The sequence below is a fragment of the Macrotis lagotis genome, chromosome 1, assembly GCF_037893015.1.
Source record: "Macrotis lagotis isolate mMagLag1 chromosome 1, bilby.v1.9.chrom.fasta, whole genome shotgun sequence".
NCBI lineage: Eukaryota > Metazoa > Chordata > Mammalia > Peramelemorphia > Peramelidae > Macrotis > Macrotis lagotis.
In genome coordinates this window covers 312,194-337,126 of record NC_133658.1, presented here as the reverse complement: position 1 = coordinate 337,126, position 24,933 = coordinate 312,194, and the positions used below count along the sequence as shown (strand labels likewise).

The 24,933-nt window shown below is 54.2% G+C and overlaps 2 protein-coding genes across 7 annotated transcripts; one reads left to right on the top strand and one right to left on the bottom strand.

Annotated features, from left to right (window-relative positions):
- Positions 1–348: 348 nt before the first annotated feature.
- GCFC2 (GC-rich sequence DNA-binding factor 2) lies at positions 349–22,892 on the top strand. 5 transcript variants are annotated; one of them, XM_074194226.1, is made up of 19 exons: positions 349–564; positions 977–1,084; positions 1,888–2,019; positions 2,453–2,662; positions 3,362–3,456; positions 3,801–3,919; positions 4,513–4,699; positions 5,750–5,873; positions 7,408–7,495; positions 7,744–7,847; positions 13,052–13,081; positions 13,870–14,069; positions 17,210–17,357; positions 18,407–18,525; positions 19,170–19,246; positions 21,403–21,469; positions 21,708–21,854; positions 22,425–22,549; positions 22,640–22,892. In XM_074194226.1, exons 1-19 carry the CDS (start codon positions 381–383, stop codon positions 22,749–22,751), a joined length of 2,376 nt encoding a protein of 791 aa, XP_074050327.1. In that variant the 5' UTR covers positions 349–380; the 3' UTR covers positions 22,752–22,892. The 5 variants fall into 5 exon arrangements, with proteins under 5 accessions (XP_074050327.1, XP_074050355.1, XP_074050316.1 ...); XM_074194215.1 differs by having other exon boundaries at positions 350–564; positions 7,405–7,495; XM_074194245.1 differs by lacking the exon at positions 13,052–13,081 and having other exon boundaries at positions 350–564.
- MRPL19 (mitochondrial ribosomal protein L19) lies at positions 22,865–24,933 on the bottom strand. Of its 2 annotated transcripts, XM_074194280.1 has the most exons (5): positions 24,773–24,929; positions 24,574–24,658; positions 24,268–24,386; positions 24,058–24,192; positions 22,865–23,363 (listed from the first exon to the last, which is right to left on the bottom strand). In XM_074194280.1, the coding sequence occupies exons 1-5, from the start codon at positions 24,846–24,848 to the stop codon at positions 22,966–22,968; spliced, it is 813 nt and encodes a 270-aa protein (XP_074050381.1). In that variant the 5' UTR covers positions 24,849–24,929; the 3' UTR covers positions 22,865–22,965. The 2 variants fall into 2 exon arrangements, with proteins under 2 accessions (XP_074050381.1, XP_074050370.1); XM_074194269.1 differs by having other exon boundaries at positions 24,574–24,933.

The following is a 24,933-nucleotide window of genomic DNA, read 5'->3' as shown; positions in this document are numbered from 1 at the left end:
AAGGAGTGCCAGGTCTGTCACCGGTAGGCTCTGAGTTCCAGTCTGCCCTCAGGTAGGAGGCCGGCAGGGGCACGGCTGGATGTGGGGCTCCAGGTTCAGCCCGAAGCTTGGGAGCTCCCTGCTCTGCTTCCGTGCCAACCCGGCTGGTTCAGGACCCCGGGGTGCCATCTGCCTCCTCCCGCCCTGAGCGCCTGGGGGAGGGGCAGGGGCAGGGGCGGCCCCCCCCCCGGAGCCGGGAGGCGGAGCCGGGCGGGGCGGCGGGCCAATGGCATTGGGCCCCACTGCGCAGGCGCTCCATCGGAAAGTGTCTGACTTATTCAGATTGCGGGGAGCCGGAAACAGTCGCGCACGGCTTCGCGCAGGCGCCAAGGGCCCCCGCTATGTCGCAGCGACCCCCGCGGAACTTCCGCCGGCGCCGTGCGGACTCGGGTTCCAGCTCTGGCTCCGACTCGGACCCTGGGCCCGGCCCTGATTCGGGGCTCGGCGGCCGCGCTCCCGAGCGCGCGCTCGGGGCTCCCCGGAACCGCGGCCGCACCCTCGTCTGGGCGACTTCCCGCCGCGCAGGTCCGTGGGGGGCGGCCCCCGTGGGCTGGCGCGAGGGTGCGCGCATGCGCGGAGACTCGTGGCGCATGCGCCGTCCTGCCTCTCGGCCCAGGGAGCCCCAGGGAAGATCAATCCACGTCCGAGAGCCCCTTTCTCGGTGATGCTCCTCACGGATGCGCGATCTCATCGATTCCCTGGCTCGTGGAGCAGTGGGGTCCCGGCTGGACCGAGAAGGAAACTGAGGCAGCCTCAGGAGGGGCCTCCGTGTCCTCTCGTGTCAAGGGGGGTCGTGACCCTGACCTCTGCAGGCCCCCTCCACACACGCACACACGGTCTCAGTGTCCCCATCTGTCGAGTGAGGGCCCCCTCCCAGTCCTGAGCCCCCTTCCAACCCAAGCCACTGACCAGCCCCACCCGTCCACCCTGTCCACAGGCACCCCCAGCTCTGGACCGGCCCCTCCAGGCCACCCCCAGGGGGGTGAAGAGGCCTCCACACCTGAAAGCTGCTCCAGTTCTCCAGAAGGGCGTGGCGGCTCCCCAGGTAGGTGAGCAGGTCCTCCCTCCAGGCGGGTCCATTCTGACATCAGTGGAGTAAGGGCACCAGCTGGCAGGAGCCGAGGGACCCTCCCCTCCAGCCCCCCTAGTCAGGGGACCCTGGAGGGGGGTGAAAGCTCCTGCTGGAGCCCCAGGACTGGCTGGAGAAGCTGGTTCAGCCTGGGTAAGAAGGGTTGACCTTGGACTCAAGGTCAGTGGTGGTCTTGGGGAGACGGTGGGTTGGACAGCCCCTGGGTGGGGGGTCTGCACCAGAAGCTCCCAAGTCCCCTTCTGAATCTGTAGGTGATGAGGACTGCCCTCTTCTGGTCTAGGGGAAGGAGTTCTTAATGGGGTCCAGGTGGTACCCTCTACTTCCTGATGGGGGTCAGCACCCAGCCCCTGACACCCTCCCCCACGATCCCCTACAAAGAGCTAAGTGCTTTGTGCAGAGCGTGATTCTGTTAGTGGTGTATCTTGGGTGGTCCCTGGGCCCAGAACAAGGACCCTAAGACAAGGATGGGATAACCAGGAGCCTTGGAATGCTTCTGCCTCTGAAGTTGGGACTGAGGATGGCTCTGGGGGAAGGAGGGAGATGCTACAATCCACTTTATTGGAGGGACCCTCTCCTTTGAGAAGGGCACAGCTAGTTTCAACTGGGCTTGGCCTTGCTAAGTATATCTGTCTTGCTGTGGAAGCTGAGGGGTCCCGAAAGAGCTCCCCTCATCCCAATGGGGCCAAGGTGTACATTTGAGGTCTTCGCTCTTGGGGCTTCTGGTACTGACTAGGATTGAGGCTCTTCTTCACCCCCAGAGACCCTCTTGGCTCCTCCCCATGAGGATGAGGACCCTGAAGCCTGGGGCCTCTTGGGAAGCAGCTGTGATCTTGGCTCATCTGGAGAAGAGGCTTCATCCTGTTCACCACAAGCACAGGATGACCGGTCAGGTGAGGGGGGTCTTAGCTTTGGTGCCACTGACCGCTCAGCAATCACCTTCCATTGCCCCACACTGCCTGCTGACTGGCGGGCAGGCCCACTAGAAGGGGAGGGGACCAGGTAACCTTTGGGTTGTGCGGGGGGGGGGGGCTCGTTCTCTGTCTTCCAGGGCTGGCCCTGGGTGACCCTCAAGGTGCTGTGACCAGAGAGAGGACCCGGGCTTTCCTGCAGTGCCTGGGGCAGGGGTCCCCCTGGCTAGTCCTGGATGTCCATGACTTTGTATGCAGTGTTTGTGGGCTGGTGGCCAGGCATTCCATGAGAGTTCAAGCTTTGACCCGGAGGCAGGGGGACCCAGTTGTGAGCCCGTTGCAGCAGCAGGGTGGGGGGGCTCCTGGGCAGATTTCTTTTCTAGGGGGCTTGACCATCCTGGTCTTTTGGTCCCAGAGAGCAATGCTTACCCTACCCAAGCCCATGCACTGCAAAGAAGGTGGCGGCAGGGGCCCAAGGAACAAGAGGATTATCTCCCACTGGATGAGGGGCCACGGGACCACGTCTTTGATTTCAAGGGGAGCAGCGACACTGACTCTGAGGACGGGCTTGCCCTTGAAGGAGTAGGGATCCCCCCGCGGAGACTGCAAGGGCCCAGCAGAGCCGGTGAGGCCCCAGCTCTGAAATCCTCCGCCTTCCTCGGCTTGTGCGTCTTCCCCTCCTGGGAGTCTGCACTCTGCCATGGCACAGATGGCCGCATGGGCATTTCTGTTGTGGGTCTGGGTCCCAGCTGGGCACGGTTCCTTGGTCCAGATGGCACAGAATGGTTGGACTCGTTGGGCTGCTGGGTCAGAGGGCTCAGGAGGAGCCTCAGAGAGCACTTTATTTTGCATTTTTCTCTTTTTCAGGGCTCTTGCCCTGAGGAGGGAGCACACAAGCTCTCCCTGGAGCTGGGCTCTGAAATCACCTTTACCCATTTATTTTTGGGGAATGCCTCCCACTCTCATAAATACAACTCCACTCCTTATTTTAGAGATGGGGAGACTGAGACACGGGGAGGTGACTTGCTCAAGGTTCTGTAAGCATCAGAGGTGAAATTCGAATCCAGGTCCTGGGGTCTCAGAGCCAGTGCCTTTGTACTGAAACTTGTTTGGGGGACGCTATGTTACAAGAAGTTACCTAAGAAGAATGATTCAGTTGGACGAGTAGGGGATGGGGGGAAGACTGAGGGCGATGGGGGAGACTGAAGAGTGTGGGAGAGCTGGTAGGGCAAAGGGTAAACGGGGAGGTCAACAAGTCCGGATGTCCTTGGCAGAGAAGGTAGGGCGAGGTCCCGGGCCCTACTGACTCCTTTCTTCATTTTAGCCTCCGGCAGCGAAGGCAGCTCCGAGGGGGAGGCACAGGACATGTGGGAGGCCCAGCAGATGAGGAAGGCTCTGAGAGCCCCAGACACGGCGCCCGTGGGTACCAGGCTGCTGAGTGGGGGGTGGGGAGGGCAGGCTATGCCTCACCGCCTTGGAGTGGGGGGTGCCCTCATGTCATCCTCTCCAGTGCCTAGTTAGATTGACTTCATTTCATGCTTTTCCATGGTAACTTTGGAATGGGTGTCCCCTGGCGTATTCTCAGGCCGCTCTCTTTCCAGAGCTGTGTTCAGAACCATGCTGAAGCCGAGGCTGGTGTGTCACACCATGCTCTGTATCTGCCCCCCACTCCCGCCCAGGAGAGAGGTGGAAGGGAGGGAGGTGGGCTTGAGGTGCACGCCCATGGGGTGAGAAAGGACATGCATGACCTTTGGTGGCTGTAGGTCCCAGAACCTGGCCTTACCCATGTCCAGAACCATCACCCACTGAAGAGAACCTTGGACTGGCCCCTTGCCTTCCCCCCGGTGAACTTGGAAATCATCAAGAAACAGCTCAGCTGCCGGTGAGTGGTCCAGTGTGTAGAGTTTTGTGGATGGAGTAGCTGGACAGCCTTGGGGGTGGATGGGGGTCATGAAGGGATCAGAGCTGGGGGGATGGGGGGCTTGGGGAGGGGGATCAGCTGAGGTGCCATGGCTTCTCCTAGAGGAGTGTGATTGCACCTTGGGTCTTGTCTTTTGGGCCTGTTCTTAGGCCAGCATGGGGTGGGGGACACAGACTTCCAAGCAGGTCTGGGACCCTCCCCACCTCAGGGTCACCTCAGGGGTCTCACCATTTGCTTCCAAGGCCTGAGGCCAGAGCCCAGCTAGTTCCTCATTGGCTTCTAGGCCCCTCCAAAAGCAGTTTGCCCTACAGATGGCTTAGATTCCTGACCCTTGACCCCGGCCAGAGCCTGGCAGTGTGCTGGAAACATCATCTCTAGGGCTGAAGAAATACTCCTTGTTCAGTGAATGTGTCTGAGAAGGTGGAGTGGCAGAGCAGGGAGAGGAGACAGGGTGCCATGGGGACCCCTCAGTGCCCTCTGCCTCCACAGCCTGGGGGACGTGATGTTCCAGGTGGAGGAGCATTTGAGTGACCAGTATCTGGTTCCTGGTCTAGGTTGACATCCTTGGAGGGTGTGCACCGTTCCCACCAGAGAGAATATGAAAGATACTTGCAGGATATGGACAGTGCCAAGAATGCCATTGCAGACCTCGAAAAGGCACCAGATCCCACTCCCAGTCATGCCTTTTACAGGGGCATGAAGGCCTACCTGGCCACCCTGGTCGACTGCCTGAGTGAGAAGGTATGGGGGTTGGTGGGACTGGCAGCCTGGCCCATTCCCTGAGCCCTTGCAGCCCTGCGATTCCCAGAGAGATGGTGGCAGACCTCTTTGTGAGTTTCTAGGGCCATGACCATGGTGTTGTCCTCCCTGGATCTCTGCCCATCCATGACAATGCCATGGGAGTCCTTCCATTGGCCATGGCAGCCCTGATCTCTCAGAGGATCTGCTCTGGTAGGTGAGGGAGGGGCTGCCATGCCTGTTAGTATGGTGGGGGGAGCCCTGTGGCTTGAACCAGCTTCATTTTACAGATGAGAGAAACTGAGGTCTTGGAGTTTGAGGGTCACAGACCCAGCTGGGCTGGACGACCCAAAGCTTGGAAGGGTCCTCTAGGGCACTGGGGATGAACCTCTTGTGCTGCTGAGGGGAGTCTGAGTCAGGGGGCAGGAAGCCACAGAGAAGTCAAATTGGGGTTTCTTGCCTCAGGCCTGTGTACCTCTGTCACTGTTGGCTGTTCACCAGGATGGGCCCAGCTTCTTAACTGGGATCCCATAAATCTGCTCTGTCATCCCTTGGATTGCTGTATTTGAGTGTGGTTGGCATCCTTGGGGAGTGTTTGTTCTATGTAGTTAAAAGGGAGATTCTAAGCAGGATTCCCTGACTGCCTTAAGTGGGCATAATGTAGGACCCAGACTGGGAAAAAGTCATTCTCTGCTGGGGATCCTTTGACAACTGCCAGGGATGGCACCATCCTGGGCAGACAGCCCCAAGCCCAGCTCCAGGGAGAGCGTGTGTTCTCCCTCCTCAGGGCTTGCGTGGGGCCCCGTCCACTTTAAACTGGGTTAGGAGGAGACGTTCCCCTTGGTCAGCCTGCTGCTCGAGGCCTGTGTGTGTGTGTGGGGGGGGAACTGTCACCTTTGCAGGGCAGAGGTCTGCCTGGTGCTGGGCTTCCAGGGCTTCCTGCCTTGTTTCTATTCAGTCAGCTGTTCGAGCCAGAATGCCAGTGAAGTAAGGCCTATTTTCTGCCCCTGTGGCTCCTCTCTTCTTATCTGTTATTTTTGCTTGGCATTTCAGATCCTGGCCATTCAGGAGCTTGAATCAGCCCTGCATACCCTCCGGCAAGAGCACGCCACCTTGGTCCTGAAGCGACGGCAGACAGAATTACAGAAAGAAGCCGCGTGCTTGCAGCGCCTAGCAGGTGAGGGCCGGGCGGCTGGAGTCTTCCTCCATTAATGGGGGCATTGGTATTGGAGTGGCCAGAGTCAGGCTGGATGTGTCCAAGAGAGAACCCCCAGGTTCCAAGCCAGGTCAGAATCGGAGCAGATGAAGGAGGCTCTGTCTTCTGTTGCTTGCAATAGTTTTAAATAGATTTTGCAGCTTGCCAAGGCTCTCAAACTCCATTATAGAATAAGGGTTCAAAATTCTATTTTCCTTGCATTTGGGAGGAGCCATCCTGTGGCTATCTGGAAAATGCCCAGCAGCCCAGGCACCTCTGGTCGTTGGCTGGCTGAAGGTCCCTGGCCCATGGGTGGGTTCTGTCCATCCCTGTTCCTGGGTCCTGGGGAGTCTAGGGGAAGGGTCAAGGGCCAGACCTGCAAATGCAGATAGATGCAGATTCAAAAGAAAGCGCAGATCAGGTTTGCAGGAGAAGGTCCCGGCAGCTGGGGGGATTGAGTGGCCACATGGAGCAGCAGTATTTGGGCTGAGTCTGGTGGAGACCAGAGGGAGGCTGGGGAGGACTGTGAAAAGGGAGTGTGAAAGGGGATCATCTAAGATGCAGGGCCATACAGAGGGGTCTGTGTTGGATCCTGAGGGCCCTAGAGAACCCCTGGAGTTTAAAATGTGTGGGGGTGGGGGAGACGTGGTCAGACCTGTGCTCTACGAAAACTACTTTGGGGGTGGAGTGAATGGAGGATGGGTTGGAGTGCAGAGACCTGAGGCACATGGATCTTCCCCTCCCCCAGCAACTACTGTCAGATGCCAGATGTGAGGAGATGAGGGTCTGCATCACGGTAGCGGAGTGGTCAGTTGAGAGGAGGGGGTGTGTCTGAGAGATGCTGCAGAGCTATAAGCACAGGCCCTGGCCCCATCTTGGATGGGGGGGGGGAGAGTGAGAGTGAGCAGTCCAGGGTTGGGAGCCTGAGGGTCTGGGACGCAGGGGGATGCCTCCCCAGTGATGGGGAAGGTAGGAGCTAAGGTGGCAAGTTCTGTTTTGGATGCCTCTGGGATGTCCACAGCCAGTAGCAGTGGGAGGGTCTTATCCCTTAATCAGATGACCCTCCCTGAGTGCAGGGGCTGAGGCCTGTCTGTATGGGTTGGCTCCTGTTTTCTGACCTTCCCCTGGAGGGCCTTTCTCCAGCTGACAACAAACTTTGTATCTAGTGGAAGTCAGTGGGAGATTGGTTTGGAATCCATCCTTCCTCCAGTTGTGTATGAGGCTCCCTGAGAAGGGGCTGGGCATGGGCAGGGACATGGGACGCTTGGGAAAGGGTTGGCTGTCCCATTAGGCTAATCCAACTGTCCTGAATTTCTGAGTGCTCTGATGATGGAGGGAGGGCCAGAGTCAGAGACTGTTCTGGGATCCTGCAGGGAGGATCTGACAACATGCACACCTCACACACAGACATTCACATTCACCACAAACCACCTCACATACCCTCCAACAGGGAGGTGGACAAAGCTGGCCGGCAGAGCCATCAGCTCCTAGCGTTAAGCTCTTTGTCATTCAGTAGCCAGAAAGATGGACGAAGCCCCAGCGCCCAGCAACCTGGCAGAGGATGTGGAAGCCCAGAAACTCTTAGAAGAGACTGCTGCCCACAGGTAGCCTGGCAGAGCCAGAGCCCAACCGCTGCCATCAGGCCCAGGGCATCATCTCCATTGCAGCCCTGGCATTGCTTGGATGACTTCTCTACAGTCATGGGGAGCTCCCTAGAGAGAGGAGGACTGGGGGAGAGGGCTCCCCATCCCTGGAGATCTGTAGATGTAGATGGCCCCGAGATGACTGACTAAGGTTCTTAGACACAGGCTTTCTCTGCTATTTGTCCCTCATTTGTTGTTATAAAACGCAGGATACAAAGAAGACAAGCCAGGGAGAGTTCTGGGACATCCGAGCATCAGGAAGGCATGTCTAGTGATGACGACAATGAGGGGGCTGACGTCCAAGCGAGGCAAGGTTGGTGCTCGTTGCCTGTGTCCTTTATTTTTGCTTGTTTTTCTTGTTAATGTTGCCAATTTAATTTCATTTTTTCAATCAATCGACAAAAGTCTGCCTCCTCCACCTCTCTGTCCCTCCCAATTGAGAAGGGAAGGAAAACAAAATCTCTTGCAAGCACATTCAGTCAAACAAGTTTGCCCATTGGCTGTATCCAAAAGCCACATTCCATGGTTTGAAGGCATGCCGTAATGTCCTCTGGACTCCTAGTCGGTTATTCCCCTGATCACCAGGGTTCTGTCATTCTACACACTGGTCTCCTGGTTCTCCCTGCCTCCCCGCAACACTCTCAGTAGCCGCCTCTTCCTCTTTTCTTCAGAGGGAGTCCTTCACTCAAAGAGGCAACTGCTGCATGCTCCGGACCTGACTAAGTTTGACTCAGGGCAAATTCCTCCCTTAGTCTATTCTCCTTTTGGTTCCCCTGTTCTCTCTTCTGTGCCCAGTTCTGTGGGTGTGCATGGGTCTGTGTGCGTGTAGGAATGTATGCGTACACGTGTGGGTGTGGATATAGGCACAGTGTGTTGTGTGATATGGTTGTGGTTTTATGTGTAAATGTGTGACCATGTGTGTATGTGGTGTGTGTGTGTCTGTGGATTTGTGTCTATGTGGCAGATATGTATTGTGGCATGGGTGTGAGCTGTGTATCTGTGCATGTGTTGTTTGTGTGTGTGGCATGTATATGCATGCATGTGTGTATATGCAGTGTGTATGAATGTGTGTTTATGTGTGTGGTAACATGGGAGATGTTTGTGATGTGCCTAGTGGGTGTACGTGTGCACGAGACACATGTGTGAGTGTGCATATGTGCATGCAGAGTCTTTCCTTTCATCTGAGGTACAAGAAGAAATACTTCTCCTACCTTCTGCACCCCAATGATAGGAGATAATATTCCTTGACCGTCTTTTCCCACCCCCACCCCCTCTTACCCTCCTTGCTCATTCTTCTTTTACTATAAGGCCTTTTGTCTATTTGGATTCCTCTATGACTCCTCTATGCTGATGAGAAGATTCCAAGTAATCCGTATATCATCTGCCTTTGTCAGGTGCAGTAGCCCCATATTCAATATGGTGGTAGGGCCCGCTGATTTCAGCTCTGCCACATCTTTCCTATACACCCCACCCCTTCTCCCCCTTGAGAGAAGCTGCCCCCATCCTGGTGCAAGCCATCATCACCTCACATATGGACCAATAACCTGACTCTAGAGTCTCCCCTCTCTAGTCTATTCTTTCCAAAATGATTTTCCAAAATCCACCAGTCAGAGCATGTTTAAATCCCCCTCCCCTGGACTCAGTAAATTCCAGTAACTGCATTTGGCCTCCAGGATCAAATACAAAATGCTCTGTTTGGCATTCAAAGCCCTTCATGATCTAGATCCCATCCTCCTTTCCGGTTTTCTTACCTTACGTCTGGACAGGTTCTCTTTGATGCATCAATACTGGTCTTCTAGCTATCCTATGAACAAGACTCTTCACATCTCTGTGTTCTGGGTATTTTCTTTGGCTGTCCCCCACACCTGGAAAGCTCTCCTTCCTTCATTCCACCATTGGATTCCCTTAAGAAGAAGCTAAAGAAGCTAAAATCCCACCATCTGCAGGAAGCCTTCCCTAGCCCCTTTTTTCCAGTACCTTCTTTCCTTTAATTATTTTCTGGTTATCCTGTCAGTGCCATGTTTGTATTAGTTTCTTGTTATCATCCCTTAAAAGGAAATTGTAAGCTCTTTGAAGGCAGGAACTGTCTTTACTTCCTTTTTTTTTTTTTTTTTTTTTAGTATTTTTACAAGACAAATGGGGTTAAGTGGTTTGCCCAAGGCCACACAGCTATGTAATTATTAAGTATCTGAGGCTGGATTTGAACTCAGGTCCTCCTGACTCCAGGGCTGGTGTTCTATCCACTGCGCCACCTAGCCACATCCCTGTCTTCTTGTATTCCTAGTTCTTAGCATAGTGCCTGGTACATAATGGGCATTTAAAAGGTGCTAAATTGATTGATTATCCTTATTTAGTTCCTTATGATTGGGGGGAGGGTATATCTCATAACTATGTTTGAACTTCAGAGATTCTTGGCAGATGTGAACTTTTTTCCTCAGGAATGCATGGAAATCCTCAATTTCATTTAAAATCAATTTTCCCTCCTTCCTCCTTTTCCCCTCTCTCTCCTCTGCCTGCTCCCCCCACTCCCTCCTCCATAGCATTATAATCAGTTTTTCTGGTTGGTTTATTCTTAATTATAAGCCCATATCCTTGGCCTTTTGGAAGAGCATATTCCTAGCTTTTCTCTTCTTTATGGTAGTGGCTGTCAAATCATATAAGATACTAGCTTTGACTCCTTGGTATTAGAATTTTTTCTTTTTTAGTGCTAGCAGCATTTATGCTTTGATCTGGAAACTGGTTTCCTCTTTCATCTTCCTGGAAGTTTTTACTTTGGGGTTTCTTTTAGGAGGTGACTGTTCAGTTCTTACTCTTTCCTCTTTGCCATCTGATTCTAAGACCTTTGGGAGATTATCTTTTAAGATTTCTTGAAATGGGCTGTCCAGGCTCATTTTGGGGGGGGGGTCATGTCATTCAGGGATTCTTAAATTTTTTTCTTGATATATTTTCGAGATCAATTGTTATTTCAATTTTCTTTTCAGTCTTGATTTCATTTGTCATTTGGACGTATTTTGTTCCTCTTGTGCCATGCTGTTAATCCTTTCCAATTCTTTCTCATTCCCATAGTTCTCATTTCTTTTCCAATTTTTTTCCCTCTAGCACTCTCATTTTCTTTTTTCTTTTTTTTTTTATTTAGGTTTTTGCAAGGCAAATGAGGTTATAATTGGCTTGCCCAAGGCCACACAGCTAGGGAATTATTAAGTGTCTGAGGTTGGATTTGAACCCAGGTACTCCTGACTCCAGGGCTGGTGCTTTATCCACTGTGCCACCTAGCCACTCCTACTCTCATTTTCTTATGAAAAAACATTTAAATTTTTTTCCATCTGTTCCAGGAATTCTAGTTGACTTTGTGCCCAGTTTGTCTTCTCTGAGCATTTGCTTTTAGATATTTTGAAGTCGTTCTCTTCTTTTGCATTTATGTCCTAAACATTGTGACAACCAGCATAGATCATTTGGGTGGGATTCTTCTTTGTTCTTCCAGCCTACTTCCTGATGTAGGATTTGATATTAGCACTGGGCTCTACACACTTCTGGAGGTAAGGTTTGTGCTGTTTCTGTTGATCCTTTCTTGGGGTGTCAAATATTGTGTTATCCTGGGATTTCAAGGGCGGCTCAGACTGGGTACTTGTGAACATAAAATATTCCCAGAGGTTTGCTGTGAAAATGGAGGTTCAGTCATGCCCTGGTAGGATTAGGGGATTAGCCTAAGCAGGCTGTCACAGTTTACTGCTCCCCTGGTAGCATAGCATGCAGAGTTCCATTTAAGAAAAAAAACAAAGGGAGGGAAGGAAATGTTTATTACAGTTTTCACAAGAACTGGGTGTATGACCCCCTCACAGGGGCAGGTGCGCACACACACACATACACACACATGCAAGCAAAAAGCATGCTGTTTTTATTTCTGCCCCTGAAACTTCAGTTCCCTCCCCTGGGGCTTCTCTAAGGCCTCTCTGAAGTGCCTGGTTCCCTGCCCTTGTGGGTCCCAGTTCCTTATCAAACCTCCCATTCCCTGCCTTTAGTCAGATGTCCACTACAGACATGGGAATCTGATTCATTAGTTCACCCAGCATTCTAAACGTATGGTTTCTTGCTTTCCTGTTTTAAGTTTACCCACTGCTTATCAGTAGAAGTAGATCTCTTTCTTGTTGGCTTCCTCCATCCTCCCCATTTTATCCCCATTTTATTGTTTTCTCCATCCTCCCTATCTGTGGATCTGTAAGACATAGACTTCCTTCCTCAGTTTTTCATAACTGATATAGAAATGAAAACTAGGGGCAGCTAGGTGGTGCAGTGAATAGAGTACTGGCTTTGGAGTCATGAGTACCTGGGTTCAAATCCAACCTCAGACACTTAATAATTACCTAGCTGTGTGGCCTTGAGCAAGCCACTTAACCCCATTGCCTTGAAAAATCTTAAAAAGAAAAAAAAAAGAAAACTAATCCCTTTATTACACTGGATCCAGGGCAGAGTTTGACTGCTGCCCCCTTGCTCTGAATTCTGCAAGTTCCCGACCTAAACAGGAGTTCAGTGCCTAGTGGAGAGCTGGGAGGCTTGGCTACCCAGAGGGGCAGAACTAGTTGCCAGCTCCCCTTAGATCTGGGCTTCCTGACCTGGTCAGCCTGGGCTAGAGGCTGAAACCAAGGTCTTTCTCTGATCTTGAGGGTTCATGCCACACTGTTGCTGCTGGCTTCCCAATGTGGCTTCTGCTGCTCAGGGTGCAGCCTGGACTGGGAACCTGGAATGGAGGACAGTTCACTTCCATCTGTGCTGGTGCCCTAGTATGGTGTATGGTTCTGGGGCTCCTGCTTGCCTCAGCTCATATCTTCTGCACCAGGCTTTGTCTGCACAGTTCTCTCTTTTGTCTCTCTGGGCCAATCTTTCCTGGAAAAATTAGTTCCTGTGACTTTTTTTGGATTTCCCCCTAGAATTCAGTCTGGTACATTTTCTAGGTCTTTTGGGGGTGAGGTGGGGATTGACTCACTGTACCACTTGGCTCTGCCCTTCTTTATTTTCTAAGTTTGACTTCCAGTGTTCTTATTGCACATAAAAACATTTTAAACTCCTTTTTAAGATTCTTGCTTCATCTCTTCCAGGCAGCCAGGTGGTCTTGGAGTCACAATAGGAATTTGAATCTGGCCTCAGATAGGACACTTACTAGCTGTGTGATCTTGATCAAGTCACTTAACCCTGATTCTCTCATGTCAGGGGCCATCTCCAGTCATTCTGATTCCTATCTGGCCATTGGACCTGGATAACACTGGAGGAGAAAGGGAGGCTGGGGACTTAGCATAGCCCCCCCCCATTCAAATCCACTTCATGTACTTGTCATGGCCTCATCTCCCTGATGTCAGGGTCTTCTTTGAGAACATCAGTTGAATTTTGTTGGTCTTTGAGGTTTTTTCTTGTAATTATTTTGGAGCCATTCTCTTCTGGGTTTGGGTCCTGACTGCCTCTATCACCTCTTTGTGGTGGGATTCTTGTTGTTTTCATTCTTCCTGATTGTGAACTTGATTTTAGGCCCAGGCCCTGAGCACTCCTGGAGGGAAGGTAGGCTGATCCACCTGCTGCTTTCTTGGGGATCAAAGGGACAGCTGAGGCTGGGGAATTCAATTCTCCCAAAGTGTCCCATGCAGGCTAAAGCCTGATTGCTGCCCTTTTACAATGATGTGCTCCTGCCTGGGGTGTGGTCTGAGGAACATAGCGGTGGGCCGACCATGGCTGCTGCTTCTCAGCTTTGCTGGTTGGGAGGCGTGGAGCTGACCTGCCCCTTTTAGCTTCTAACCTTGCTCCTCAGCATGGAAGGCTGCCTCTGGGTGTCATCCTTGGCCTCCTGGCCAGGCCCTATCCTCAGACTCCCTGGGAGCTTTTCATTGGAGTTCTCTAGGTCTTTGTGGCAGAGATAAAAGGGTCGGATGGGGGAGTTCCATGCTCTTTGGCCATTGGGGTTCTGCCTTCTCCACATCCCCAGTCTCTTGCTCTGTTTCTTTGGAGCCATGGTTACTCCTGGTTTGGCTCCTAGAAAACCCTCAGGTGTGGAGTGCAGATTGGCAAAATCCTGGAGGTCCCTGTTTATTTCTAAACATTGGGTGCTGATTGTAGAGGTGGTCCCAGCATCCAGGGATAGCAGCACTTTTTTGCTTTGGATGGTGTTGGTGATGGAAGTTCTCTAAAATTAATAGACTTGCGTGGATAGAGCGACAGTGCTGTCCCGGCCGCTGAGCATGCTGTGGGTTGGGCAGCATTGGGGGGGGCACTCCCCTTTATGGTATGTACTGGAAGAGATTCCCTCGCTGTCCTCCCTCATGGTCCACCTGGCTTTGCCCTTTGATCTGCAGAGGCTATTTTACAAAGCCGTCACAATGTTTTCGAAGATGTCACTGAGGAATTTTCTGATATCCAGAAGATCTTGCTGAGATTCCAACAATGGCGAGAGCGGTTTCCTGATTCCTATTACAATGCTTATGCCAGTCTCTGTTTACCCAAACTTTTCAGCCCCTTCATAAGGATTCAGATGTTGGATTGGAACCCACTTAAGGTACTTGGGAAGGAACATGATAGTTGAGTGGCCTCCCCGGGGATCTGGTCCCCAGCCTGGGCTTGGAGGGGTAAAGCACCATGTCTCTTAGGGAGCTTCCTATCTTCTCCATGTCTGTAGGCAGTTTTGGCCTCCACCAGTTGTTGAGGTCAGAGAGGCACCAGCAGTGCCCAGAATAAAATAGCAGGAATTTCCCAGGCAGGTACTCTCTGAGCCAGAAGCAGGCAAGAGACCCTGAACCCTGGCTCAGATGAAGGAGGAATAAAATGGGGGAAGGATTTCAGGAGGGGACGAGCCAGTCCATACCTAAGTACAAAGTGAATTGGACCTGTCAAGATCACCGTGGAAATTCCAAAGAGGAGGTGACACCTCAAGGATGGGAAAGACCATCAGCATAGTCCAGGAATGGGCATCCCATTTAGCAAGGTCAGGAATCAGCTGGAAGGTATCTGCCAAGTGAGGATTAGCCAAAGGAACCGGGGGTTGAGCTTTCAGGAGAGAAGACCCAGGGGATGTGGAACCATGTTCACGGATCTGAAGGGCTGTCTCAGGAGTGATGAACTTTGATCTTCTTGGCCCCAGATGCTGGATCTGAATGTGGGGTCTGGAGAGCCTTCAGTCAAGGTCAGAGGACCCCTTATGGGTCATGAGTGGAGGGGATTCTTTGTGACTGAGACATTGTGGGTGGGGCTGCTGATGGGGGGAGTGAAGTGAGGAGGGCCCACTGTGTATGTATGTGGCCTGTGACTAAGGGTAACTGTAGAGATGAGGGCTCAGGCCTAATACACTTGATTCTAGAGGTGACAAACAGACCTTGAAGGCGAGGCAGTTTTGGGTCTGTGGGAAGGGTCTGGACAAGCATATAATTGGCACTTGATGTGGGCCTGGTTTGTGCTGGCCATGGAGGGTACAGAGACACAGGAGACAGGCTGGGCCTTCAGGGAGCTCACTGCTGATTCACAGGAAGAGGTATCCCCACTACCCGCATGGGTGAATCCATTCCATATCCTCCCTTATCTTCGTTCTCTCTCCTGTCTGCTTCCCTCCTGCTTTCAAACATGTCTAGGTTCCTCCTGCCTCAATAACCCTTCTTTGGTCCATCCATCCTCCCTAGTTCTGTTTCTCCTGCCCTTTGTGATTAAATTCCTTGAGGAGGTCCTCACTTTCCATCTTTTCTCTTACTTACTGTCTGGCTTCTAACCCCTTACCCTCTCACCCTTCAAGTGAAACCTCTCCACAAGTTTCCAGTGGCTTTTTTTTTTCAGTTTAATTTAATTGTATTTTAATTTCAGGTGCACATTTTTTTCTCTTCCCAACTTTCCCCCATTCCAAAGAAAAACCCTAAAACCAAAAACTCAAACACAATGATCTCTTAATCCCCACATTCACTGACCTTGATTATTTTCTCTTTAGAATTCTCTGACACTCCTTTGTCTTCTCTTCTCTACATTTGAGTGCTCCTCCTTAGTTTCCTTTGCTGGATTGACATCCAGGGCTCTGGCCTGGGCCTTCTTCTCTTCTGCCTCTAGACTGCTTCCCCTGGGGATTTCAACAACTCCTTTGGATTTAATGACTATCTCTGTGCTAATAATTCTCAAGTCTATTTATGCTGACTTCCAGCCTTTCAGACCACTCCAACTGGATGTCCAGTAGACATCTTATACGCAATATGTCCAAACCAGAACTCATGATCTTTCCCCTAAAACCCTTCCCTCTTTGAAACTTCGCTATTAATATTGAGACCACCATAATAGTAATAAGAGTTAACTTTTATAAAGTGGGTTCTATGTGCCTAACTCTGTTAAAGGGCTTCACAGTTGTGATTTTTGTACACAAGAGCCCTGAGAAGTTTTCTTATAATTAAGGAAACTGAGGCAGTCAGAGGTTAAGGCACTGCCTGAGATTATCCAGTTTGTAGGTGTCTGAGGCCAGCTCAGGTCTTCCTGACTCCAGACCTAACACTATCTACTGTGCCACCTGTATGTCTCCAACCTCCCAGTTCCTCAGGCTCCTAAACTAGGAGTTATCCTGGATTCCTCATTCTCTCTCCTTCAATTCCCCCTCATTCAGTACGGTGCCAAAGCCTGTGAATTCCCCTCTGTACCATCTTTGGTCTGTTTCCTCTCTGTACCCTCTTTGGTCCATTTCATTCTGCACCTGTCTCTAGTCCAGTCCTCCTGTGCACCTGTCTCTGGTTGTTTCCTCTGTACAGCTATCTCTGTTTCTCCTCTGCACCTGTCTCTGTTTGTTTCTCCTCTGCACCTGTCTCTGGTCGTTTCTCCTCTGCACCTGTCTCTGGTCATTTCTCCTCTGCACTTGTCTCGACCAAATTTCACTCTGCACCTGTCTCTGGCCCGTTGCACTCTGCACCTGACTCTGGACTATTTCATTTCTGCTCCATCTGGTGGCCTCCCTTGCTTCCTTTTTGTCTCAACTAAAATTCTGCCTTCTACAGGAAATCTTCCCCAGCCCTTCTTAATTCCAGTGCCTTCCTTCTGTTCATTATTTCCCATTTACATAGCTTGCTTTCTGCCTATCAGTTTGCATGCTGTTACCCCCATTCAAATGTGAGCTCCTTGAGGGTAACTCTGTCTTTTACCTCTTTTTTTATCCACCCTCCACCCCACCCCCATGTTAAGACACAGCACCTGGCACATAGTAGGTGCTTCATCAATGTTTTTTGACTGATGGACTGATCAAGAAGAATGGCATCCTTAGACCAAGTAGATAGAAAACTCACCATTGAGGAGAGAAAGGGTGAACTGTGGGTCAGAATGTTACTGGTGAGCCTGGTGCTATTTAGGAACACCATCCTACCTTGTGTCTGAAGGCCCTGCCCACTGAGTGGGGCCAAGGAGGGCTCAGGTCCCATCTGCAGGGCTGTGCTCAGCTCTGGGCAACAAAGTTCTTATTTCATCCTTAAAACAATCCTGGGAAGTTGGAATGATTTTTTTTTTCGGTTTCCATTTCACCCATGAGGGAGCTGAGACCAGGAAAAGTGAAGTGACCTGCCCTGAGTCACTCAGCTTGGCCATGTCTGAGGCAGGGTTTGAACTTGGTCCTCCTAGCTTTCTGTGCCAGTCTTTGGGATCTTTATGGATTCTGCTTGAGAGCTAGTTTTTCTCTTGTTTCCTCTTAAGCTGGACTGTGTCAGTCTGCAGCATATGCCCTGGTTCCAGTCCCTAGAAGAGTTTGTCAACAAGGGGGAAACCACCCAGAAGGAAGACAGCCCTGACAGGGAGATCCTGCCGGCTGCTCTGGACAAGACTGTCCTTCCTCATATCACAGGTATCCTCTGTCTGCCACAGACTCTGAGCCACCGATATCTCGGAGGTACCCAGCACATGAATAGTCATCCACATGTGCTGCCTAACCCATACTGGTGCAGTCTGTAAACCTCTCCTTTCTTGGAGGTTCTCTTAGAAAACCAGCTGTTCTCATGGTGTGGGCAGCCAAGGCCCATGGATCACAAGCTGTTGGCTTGTGATCCCTGGGCTTCTGGGTCTTAGCCTTTGACTGTCCACTGACCCAGTAGTTCTCCTTCTCTTGCTACCTCACAGGTCCACGAGGAGCATCAATCAGAATTAAAATTACCAGTCCCAAAGCCAGGGCATGTCCCTGGCGGGGAGGGGGGGAGTCTGGCCTGCACCCCTGACTGCTGCAGACTTTGCTTGTGTTCTGGCATTGAACATAGTGGACCCTGAGCTGGACCAGTGGGCACCTTTGGGGGCAAGGCAAGACTGGATGGTTTGTTTGGATTCCTGGCCCAGGTTCTCAGATGAGTCCTGAGGACAATTACTCTTAAGGAGAGACTATCCAGAAGGGACCCATACAAGGCCCCATTCAAGGATGGGGGTCATCTTTGAAGCCAAAGGCAAATAGGCTCCTTTGATGCTGCATGTTTCTTCTACACTGAGGCCCCTTGCTGGGATGAAGGCACCTTGACCTGTGCCAGCCGGGGGCTCAGGATGCCCTCCAGAGGCCTGAGGGACAGCTTGTTGAGTTGTGGTTTTCACTATGAGACAGTTTCCTCTTCCTCCTGCACCATGCTTTTGTGCAGCACCCACCCCAGATTGGTCAGTTGGCATGCCTTCTCTAGTCCTTGCCATGCCAGGAGTCTGACCCTCTGGGGATGGGACTCTTGGGGTACGCCAGCAGTGAGTCAGGATGCCCCATTCCCCCTTGGAGACCAAATTTCTTCAGGAAGAGGAGCTAGCTTCCTTAGAAGGAAGAACTATAGAAGGGACTAGACTATTGAGTCAGTCCATCAGTCAGCACTTCTCAAGGTCTGGGCTTGGGGGCTCGGCTGGGTCGACAGACAGGATGTTTCTTTTCAGGTTTTGTCAGATTCCTTTGGGACCCTCTGTCCACATCACAGACCAGCAGCCTTGTGGAACGCTGTAGGGAGGTGATGGGACTTCACACAGTTACACAAGACAGATGTAACACCACACAGGTTTGTGGACCTGGAGATCCTTACAGGGCCCTTGATTGGGATGGGGAGCCAGGGCAGGAGGCAGGGAGGTCATGGACAGGTAGATGCAGAATAGGGACAAGGTTTCTCAGTAGTAGAGGTGATGAGAGTCAGTGGTCAGTCAGTCAGTCACTGCTAAGGCACAGAAACTCAGGGAATCTTTTTGGCACAAAAACTGGGGTAGAGAGGAGTGTGAGGAGGGAGCCAGAGATGGCATTAGATTTGGGCTAGGCAGAGGCAGATGGACAGAGGGAACCAACCACCAGAAAGGAGAGGGCAAGGGCCAGATGTCAAGGAGGCTGTCTGTCTGCACCCTGTCAGTAGGGACAGTGGGGTCTCGGGGTTTCTCATCTCTGAGGTCTTGGGAGTCCCCATAGTCTGATCTCCTTCCCAAGGGCCTAGTATCCATTGAGTAGTGGGATTTGGGGCTGGTGAAAGGGCATGCTTCAGGTGGGGTATATAGCAGAGCTAGCCTACAGGACCTAGGGAGCAACATGGGTGAAAAATACTTAAAAGAGTGGGGAGGACTGGACCCCAGCATCCCCACCTAGACCAGGTAGCTGCCAGGGACCTCGCATTCTCTTTGGCTATCTCAAGTTACTGAGGCCTTAACCCCTAAACACCAGGAATTGATGGATTCGGTGATTTCAAGACTGAAGAAGGCAGTCGAGGAAGACGTCTTTATTCCCCTCTATCCAAAAAGGTAAGACTGGTCCAGGAGGAATGAGGACCACATGCTGGGGTCAGCTTGGTGGTCTAACTTCACTGCTGCAACCCCCTACCTTTTCAGCTCTCCCACCTTCCCCTGAAGTTCTTCCAACCCTCCCATGGCTTTCCTTCTCCACTCTTGCAGCTCATACACCATTTGCTGTGAGCTCTTTCTTCCCTCTTCCAACTTTATTGTCACTTAGGGACCTTCTGCCCCTCTCTTCTCCTTTACCCCCATCTCCCAGGATGAGGTGACCTTACTTCTGACCAGTGAACTCTTCTACTTGCTCAAGGGATCCCATGCCATGGCATCCTTCTGGTCTACCTTCTCTCACTTCATCTTCACTCTTCTTCGCTACTGGCTCCTTCCTTTCTGCCTGCAGACATGACCATGTCTTCTCCATCCTGAAAAATTCTCACTTGCTCTTTCCATTTCTACCAATTGCTGTACTTCATCTTGGCTGCTTTTCATGGCAAATTTCTTGGAAAAGTTCATCTACACTAGGGTCTCCACTGGCTCTCTTTTCTCAGTCTCTGCTTAATCCCTTACATTCTGGCTCATCATTCCACCCAAACCTCTCTCTCTCCAAAGTCACCTGTGATCTTTTTTTTTTAAATTTTATTGTAATTGGTGCTTTATTATTTTTGAAAGTGAAGATGATCATACATATCACGTAGAAATGTAAAGCTTCTTAAGTGACATGTCATTGCCCAGATTGGTTTCTTTCCTTTGAGGTATTGAGATAATAACACTGAAGACATCCTTTGGATTTTTTTTTTTTGTAAGTAGTATTTGATTTTTTGCAATTCCATGTAAAGGTAGTTTTCCACATTCATTTTTTAATATGATTTTGAGTTCTACATTTTTCTCCCTCCCATCCCCTCTCATCAAGATAGAGATGTACATGGGCTATCATGGAAACATATTTCCAGATTAGTCATGTTGGGTGAAAGAAGAAATAGAATAAAAGGGAAAAGCCAAACCATACAAAAAGGAATGGAAATCATCCAGATGCCATGGTTCTTTCTCTGGATATGGATGGCATTTTCCACCATGAGTCTTTTGGAATTGTCTCGGAGCCTTGTCTTGCTGAGAAGGGCTAAGTCCCTTGTGGTTGAGCATCACCCAAGGCTGCTATGGACAATGTTCTCTTGGACTTCTCTGCTTCTTTTCCGCAGCATGAATCCATGGAAGTTCAGGTCTTTCTAAAACCCACCTGCTCATAATTTCATATAGAACAGCAGTACTGTTAACCTTCATATCCCCGTTGTGAATCACCAACTCCAGGGGCTCAGACTGTCCTCATTGGCCTTGGCCTTTCAACTCGTCATTCTTTTTCTCCTAGCTTTGTGACCCTCCCACTCCCTGTCCATCTCCTCCCTCCCTCCTTCCTTTGTCCTTGGCTGTCTCCTTCTCCGGACCACACTAACTGCAGGTGTCCCTCGGGGCTCTGTCCCAGGCCTTTTTCCTTCTCCCTCCAGACTTCTTCCCTGAGTGATCCATCTCCTCCCATGGATTTAATGCTGAGGACTCTCAAAACCTGTTTCCCTTCCCAAGCTCTGCTAGCTTCCAATCTCACATCTGACAACTCCTCATTCTTTTCCCCCCAAGCTCATCTTCCCTCTTACTCTCAAGGGCACTGCCTTCCTCCCAGGAGTCATCTTGGAGGACTCCACTCCTCCTTGCTCACCCTCCACATCCAACATGGAGCCTTCCTTCTCAAGGCAGGGCCAAACCTCAGTCAACTCCATTGACCTCATCTACAGGATTGAATGCCAGTCTTCCTTATCCATCCCCTTCTCCCTTTCCTTTTTTCTTGACTCCTTGGCTTCTGTTTGAACCTTTGGCACAGGCCTCCCTGGCAAACACTAGGTGCCTAATGAGCCACAGGAAATTTCAATAATTTCATAGAATTAAGGGGTAGGAAGGAAGTAGAAGGGGGTAGAAGGAAGTCATTTGTCGAAGGACAGGCTTACTGGGTCCCAACTGGCCAATCACGAATCCAATCTTATTTATCACACACACACACACACACACACACACACACACACACGCACGTGTACTCAATCTTGGGGAGTCAGAGAGGACTTGTGGGGGGCAATGGCTTGGACACCCAGGCAGTCCCCTCATCCTCTCCTTTTGGTGACCAGGGTTGTGGAGGACAAAGCCTCGCCACACTCCAGGTTCCAAGAGCGGCGGTTTTGGTCAGCCATGAAGGTGAGCAGTCTGCCTCTATGGATGGCAGTTTGTAAAGAGGTCTGGGGTCTCTGGCCCTTGTGTGGACATTGGACTGATGTGGTCCTGGCTCTGCTGAGTCATTCTTCTGCAAAATACGACTGAGCGCCTCAGCGCTCCAAAGAGGTGGGAGTTGGGGGTCAGAATAGGTGGGGCACCTGGGTGAGCCAGGGATATGGGAAGGTGGCACAGGCCACCAAATCTCCCTGTTCGCTTTCAGCTCTTGGGCAACATTCTCCTCTGGGATGGTCTTGTCCCTGAAGATGCCTTACGGGAGCTGGCGCTGGACAAGCTGCTGAACCGCTATCTCCTCATCGGGCTCTCCAACGCCCATCCCGGGCCAGGGATGGCCGAAAAGTACCGCAGGGTGAGGTGGTGTTGGCAGGGCATTCCCAGTGGGCCCAGGAGCCAATGCCCTAATGGGGAGATGGTGGTCCTGGGAGAATCTGGCAGGGAAGGGTCATCATCCTCTTGATTCCAGGGCTGGTGCTCTATCCACTGTGCCACCTAACTGCCCCTGGGAGGGTCACTCTGGCTCAGAAAAGGTGTAGATGTTGAGGGCAAGAGGGGCTGCCCAGGGGAGTCAGTTGTCCCCCCCCCCCCCAGGGACAGTGATGGAGATTCCAGAGTGGGAGTACAGAGAAGCCAGGAAGGAGAGGCAGTCCCTGTTGGGGGGGTGGGAGGCATCCCTGTAGAGCCAAGTGCTTGGCCTGCAGCTGACCCTTGACAGGAGAGGAGGTGGTGGCACGGGAAGTGCCTCCGCCTCCATGATGCTTTGTACCTTGGGACCCAGCAGCCACGGAGGCTGGACAGCGATGCATGTGGTTCTGCCTATCACACATGACCCTCCATATTGAGGCAACCCGTGAGAAGCCCATGGGGAGGGTTGGAAAGAGGGTTCAGGGGAGTGCCACTGAGGACTTGTGTGGCTGGACAGGTGGTAGATAAACTCCCCGAGAGCTGGCTCCGTGGGCACTGTGAAGAGTCTCCCGACCCTCAGCTCGTGGGCCTGATGCAGGCGCTGGGGAGGGCTGCGCAGCAGCTCTGGGACATCAAGCTTGGGTGAGTGCCTCGATCAGGGGGCCCTTTGTGTGTGTGTGTGGGGGGACCGACCCCTCTATCCCATATCCATGTCCTTCCTTTGGCCTCCAGGTCGGAAGCGCGAGAGATGGTCCTTCTGATGGGGAAGATGAAGGCACCGAGGCAGGCCAGCGCCTTGGCAGAAAGAAACCAGCTGGATCCCGCGAGGTCGGGTGGGAGCTAGCCGCAGTGAAGGGCCAACCTCCGGGTGGGTCCCCGCCTCTGAGGACCCTGGCCAGGCCCCATTCTACCGTCACCAGCCGACCCCTCCCCCATGCCATCCAGCCACACAGGAAGTGCCGAATAAACGTTTATTGTATACGTATATGGTGCGGTCAGTCTGGGTGCCGGGGGCACGGGAGCTGGGTGCCGGGGGCACGGGAGCAGGCCAGGCCGCGTCAGGCGCCCCCGGAGGCCTCGATCTCCTCCCAGATCTGGGCTTCCAGCTCGGCCGTGCGGCGCTCCCGCATCATGTCGAACTCCAGCCAGGGCCGCCGCCGGCGCTCCGCCTCGCGCAGCCGGGCCGGGCTCAGGCAGAGGTCCAGGCGGGCCCCGCGGAGCCCGAACTTGGGCCGCTCCCAGCGCTTGGACCAGGGCGGCGGCTTCATCCTCACGCGCAGCGCGTTGAGCGGCGCCTCCGGGGGCCGCGGCTCCGGCCTCAGGCCGGGCTCCACCGTGCTGTACTCGGGCAGCGCGTCCCGCAGGTAGCTCAGGTCCGCGTCCAGCCGCCGCTCCAGCCGCAGCACCTCCAGGGCCTGCAGCCGCGGGCTGTACAGGTCGTAGCAAATCTCCACGCCTGGGGGGCGCGGGGTCAGAGAGGGGCGGCCAGGGCCCCCCGGCCAGGCCCAGGCCCCCTCCACCCAGGCCCCCCGGCCCAGGCCAGACCCAGCCCCCCCCCCCCCCCCCCCCGGCCCAGGCCAGACCCAGCCCCCCGGCCAGGCCCAGGCCCTCCCCAGGCCAGGCCCAGGCCCCCTCCACCCAGGCCCCCCGGCCCAGGCCAGACCCAGCCCCCCGGCCAGGCCCAGGCCCCCTCCACCCAGGCCCTCCCCAGGCCAGGCCCAGGCCCCCTCCACCCAGGCCCCCCGGCCCAGGCCAGACCCAGCCCCCCCCCCCCCCCCCCCCCCCGGCCCAGGCCAGACCCAGCCCCCCGGCCAGGCCCAGGCCCCCTCCACCCAGGCCCCCCGGCCCAGGCCAGACCCAGCCCCCCCCCCCCCCCCCCCGGCCCAGGCCAGACCCAGCCCCCCGGCCCAGGCCAGACCCAGCCCCCCCCCCCCCCGGCCCAGGCCAGACCCAGCCCCCCGGCCAGGCCCAGGCCCTCCCCAGGCCAGGCCCAGGCCCCCTCCACCCAGGCCCCCCGGCCCAGGCCAGACCCAGCCCCCCAGGCCAGGCCCAGGCCCCCCGGCCCCGCCCCGCCCCCCCAGCCCAGGCCCCCCCCCGCCCCCCCAGCCCAGGCCCCCCCGGCCCCGCCCCGGCCCCGCCCCGGCCCCCACCTTGGCCCTCGATGACGTTGCGCAGCACGAACGTGGCCCCCAGCCCGTGGCCCGAGCGCCGCGTGCAGATGCCCACGAAGCGCTGGCTCTTGCCCTTGGCGTGCGGGTCGGCCGAGGTCACGGCCAGGATGCTGCCTGGGGGGGGAGGGGGTCAGGGCCTGCCGACCCCCGCCCACCCCCGCCCCCCCCCCCCCCCGAAGCCCCACGCACCCACGTAGAACTCGGGCACCTGGAGGACCTTCCGGCGCTTCAGCATGTCCTGGCGCTCCAGCCTGAACTTGAGGGGGTCCGTGCGCCCCCGGGGGGGGATGAACTCGGGGCTTAGGAACCTGCGAGGTCGAGGGGAGCTGCTACGGGGCGCCCCCCGCCCGCGCCCCGGCCCCCCGGCCCCCCCGGCCCCGCGCCCCCCGGCCCCCCGCCCGCGCCCCCGGGCCCCCCGCCCGCGCCCCCGGCCCCGCGCCCCCCGCCCGCGCCCCCGGACCCCCCGCCCGCGCCCCCGGCCCCCCGGCCCCTCACCTGCGCCCCGGCTCCGGCTCGCGGCTCTTGTCCACGATGAGCGGCCTGGGGGGCGGCCGGAAGCTCCCGGGGCCCGAGAGGAGACCTGCGGGAGACGGGCCCGCGTGGGTGGGGGAGGGGGGCCCCGCGGGTGCGGGCTCCGCGGCGCCGGCACCCCTTCCCCCCACCCTCCCCTCCCCTCCCCTCCCCCAGGTCTCACGGCAGGCGGGGACGCGCGGCGCGGCCCCGAGGCGGAGACGGAGGAGCGCGGACGCCAGGGCCCCGGGCGCCGCCATGTTTGCGGGGAAGGGGCCGCGGACGCGGCACGTGACCGCGGCCCGTCGGACGGCGGCCTCGGAGGCTCACACCCAACGTTTCGCG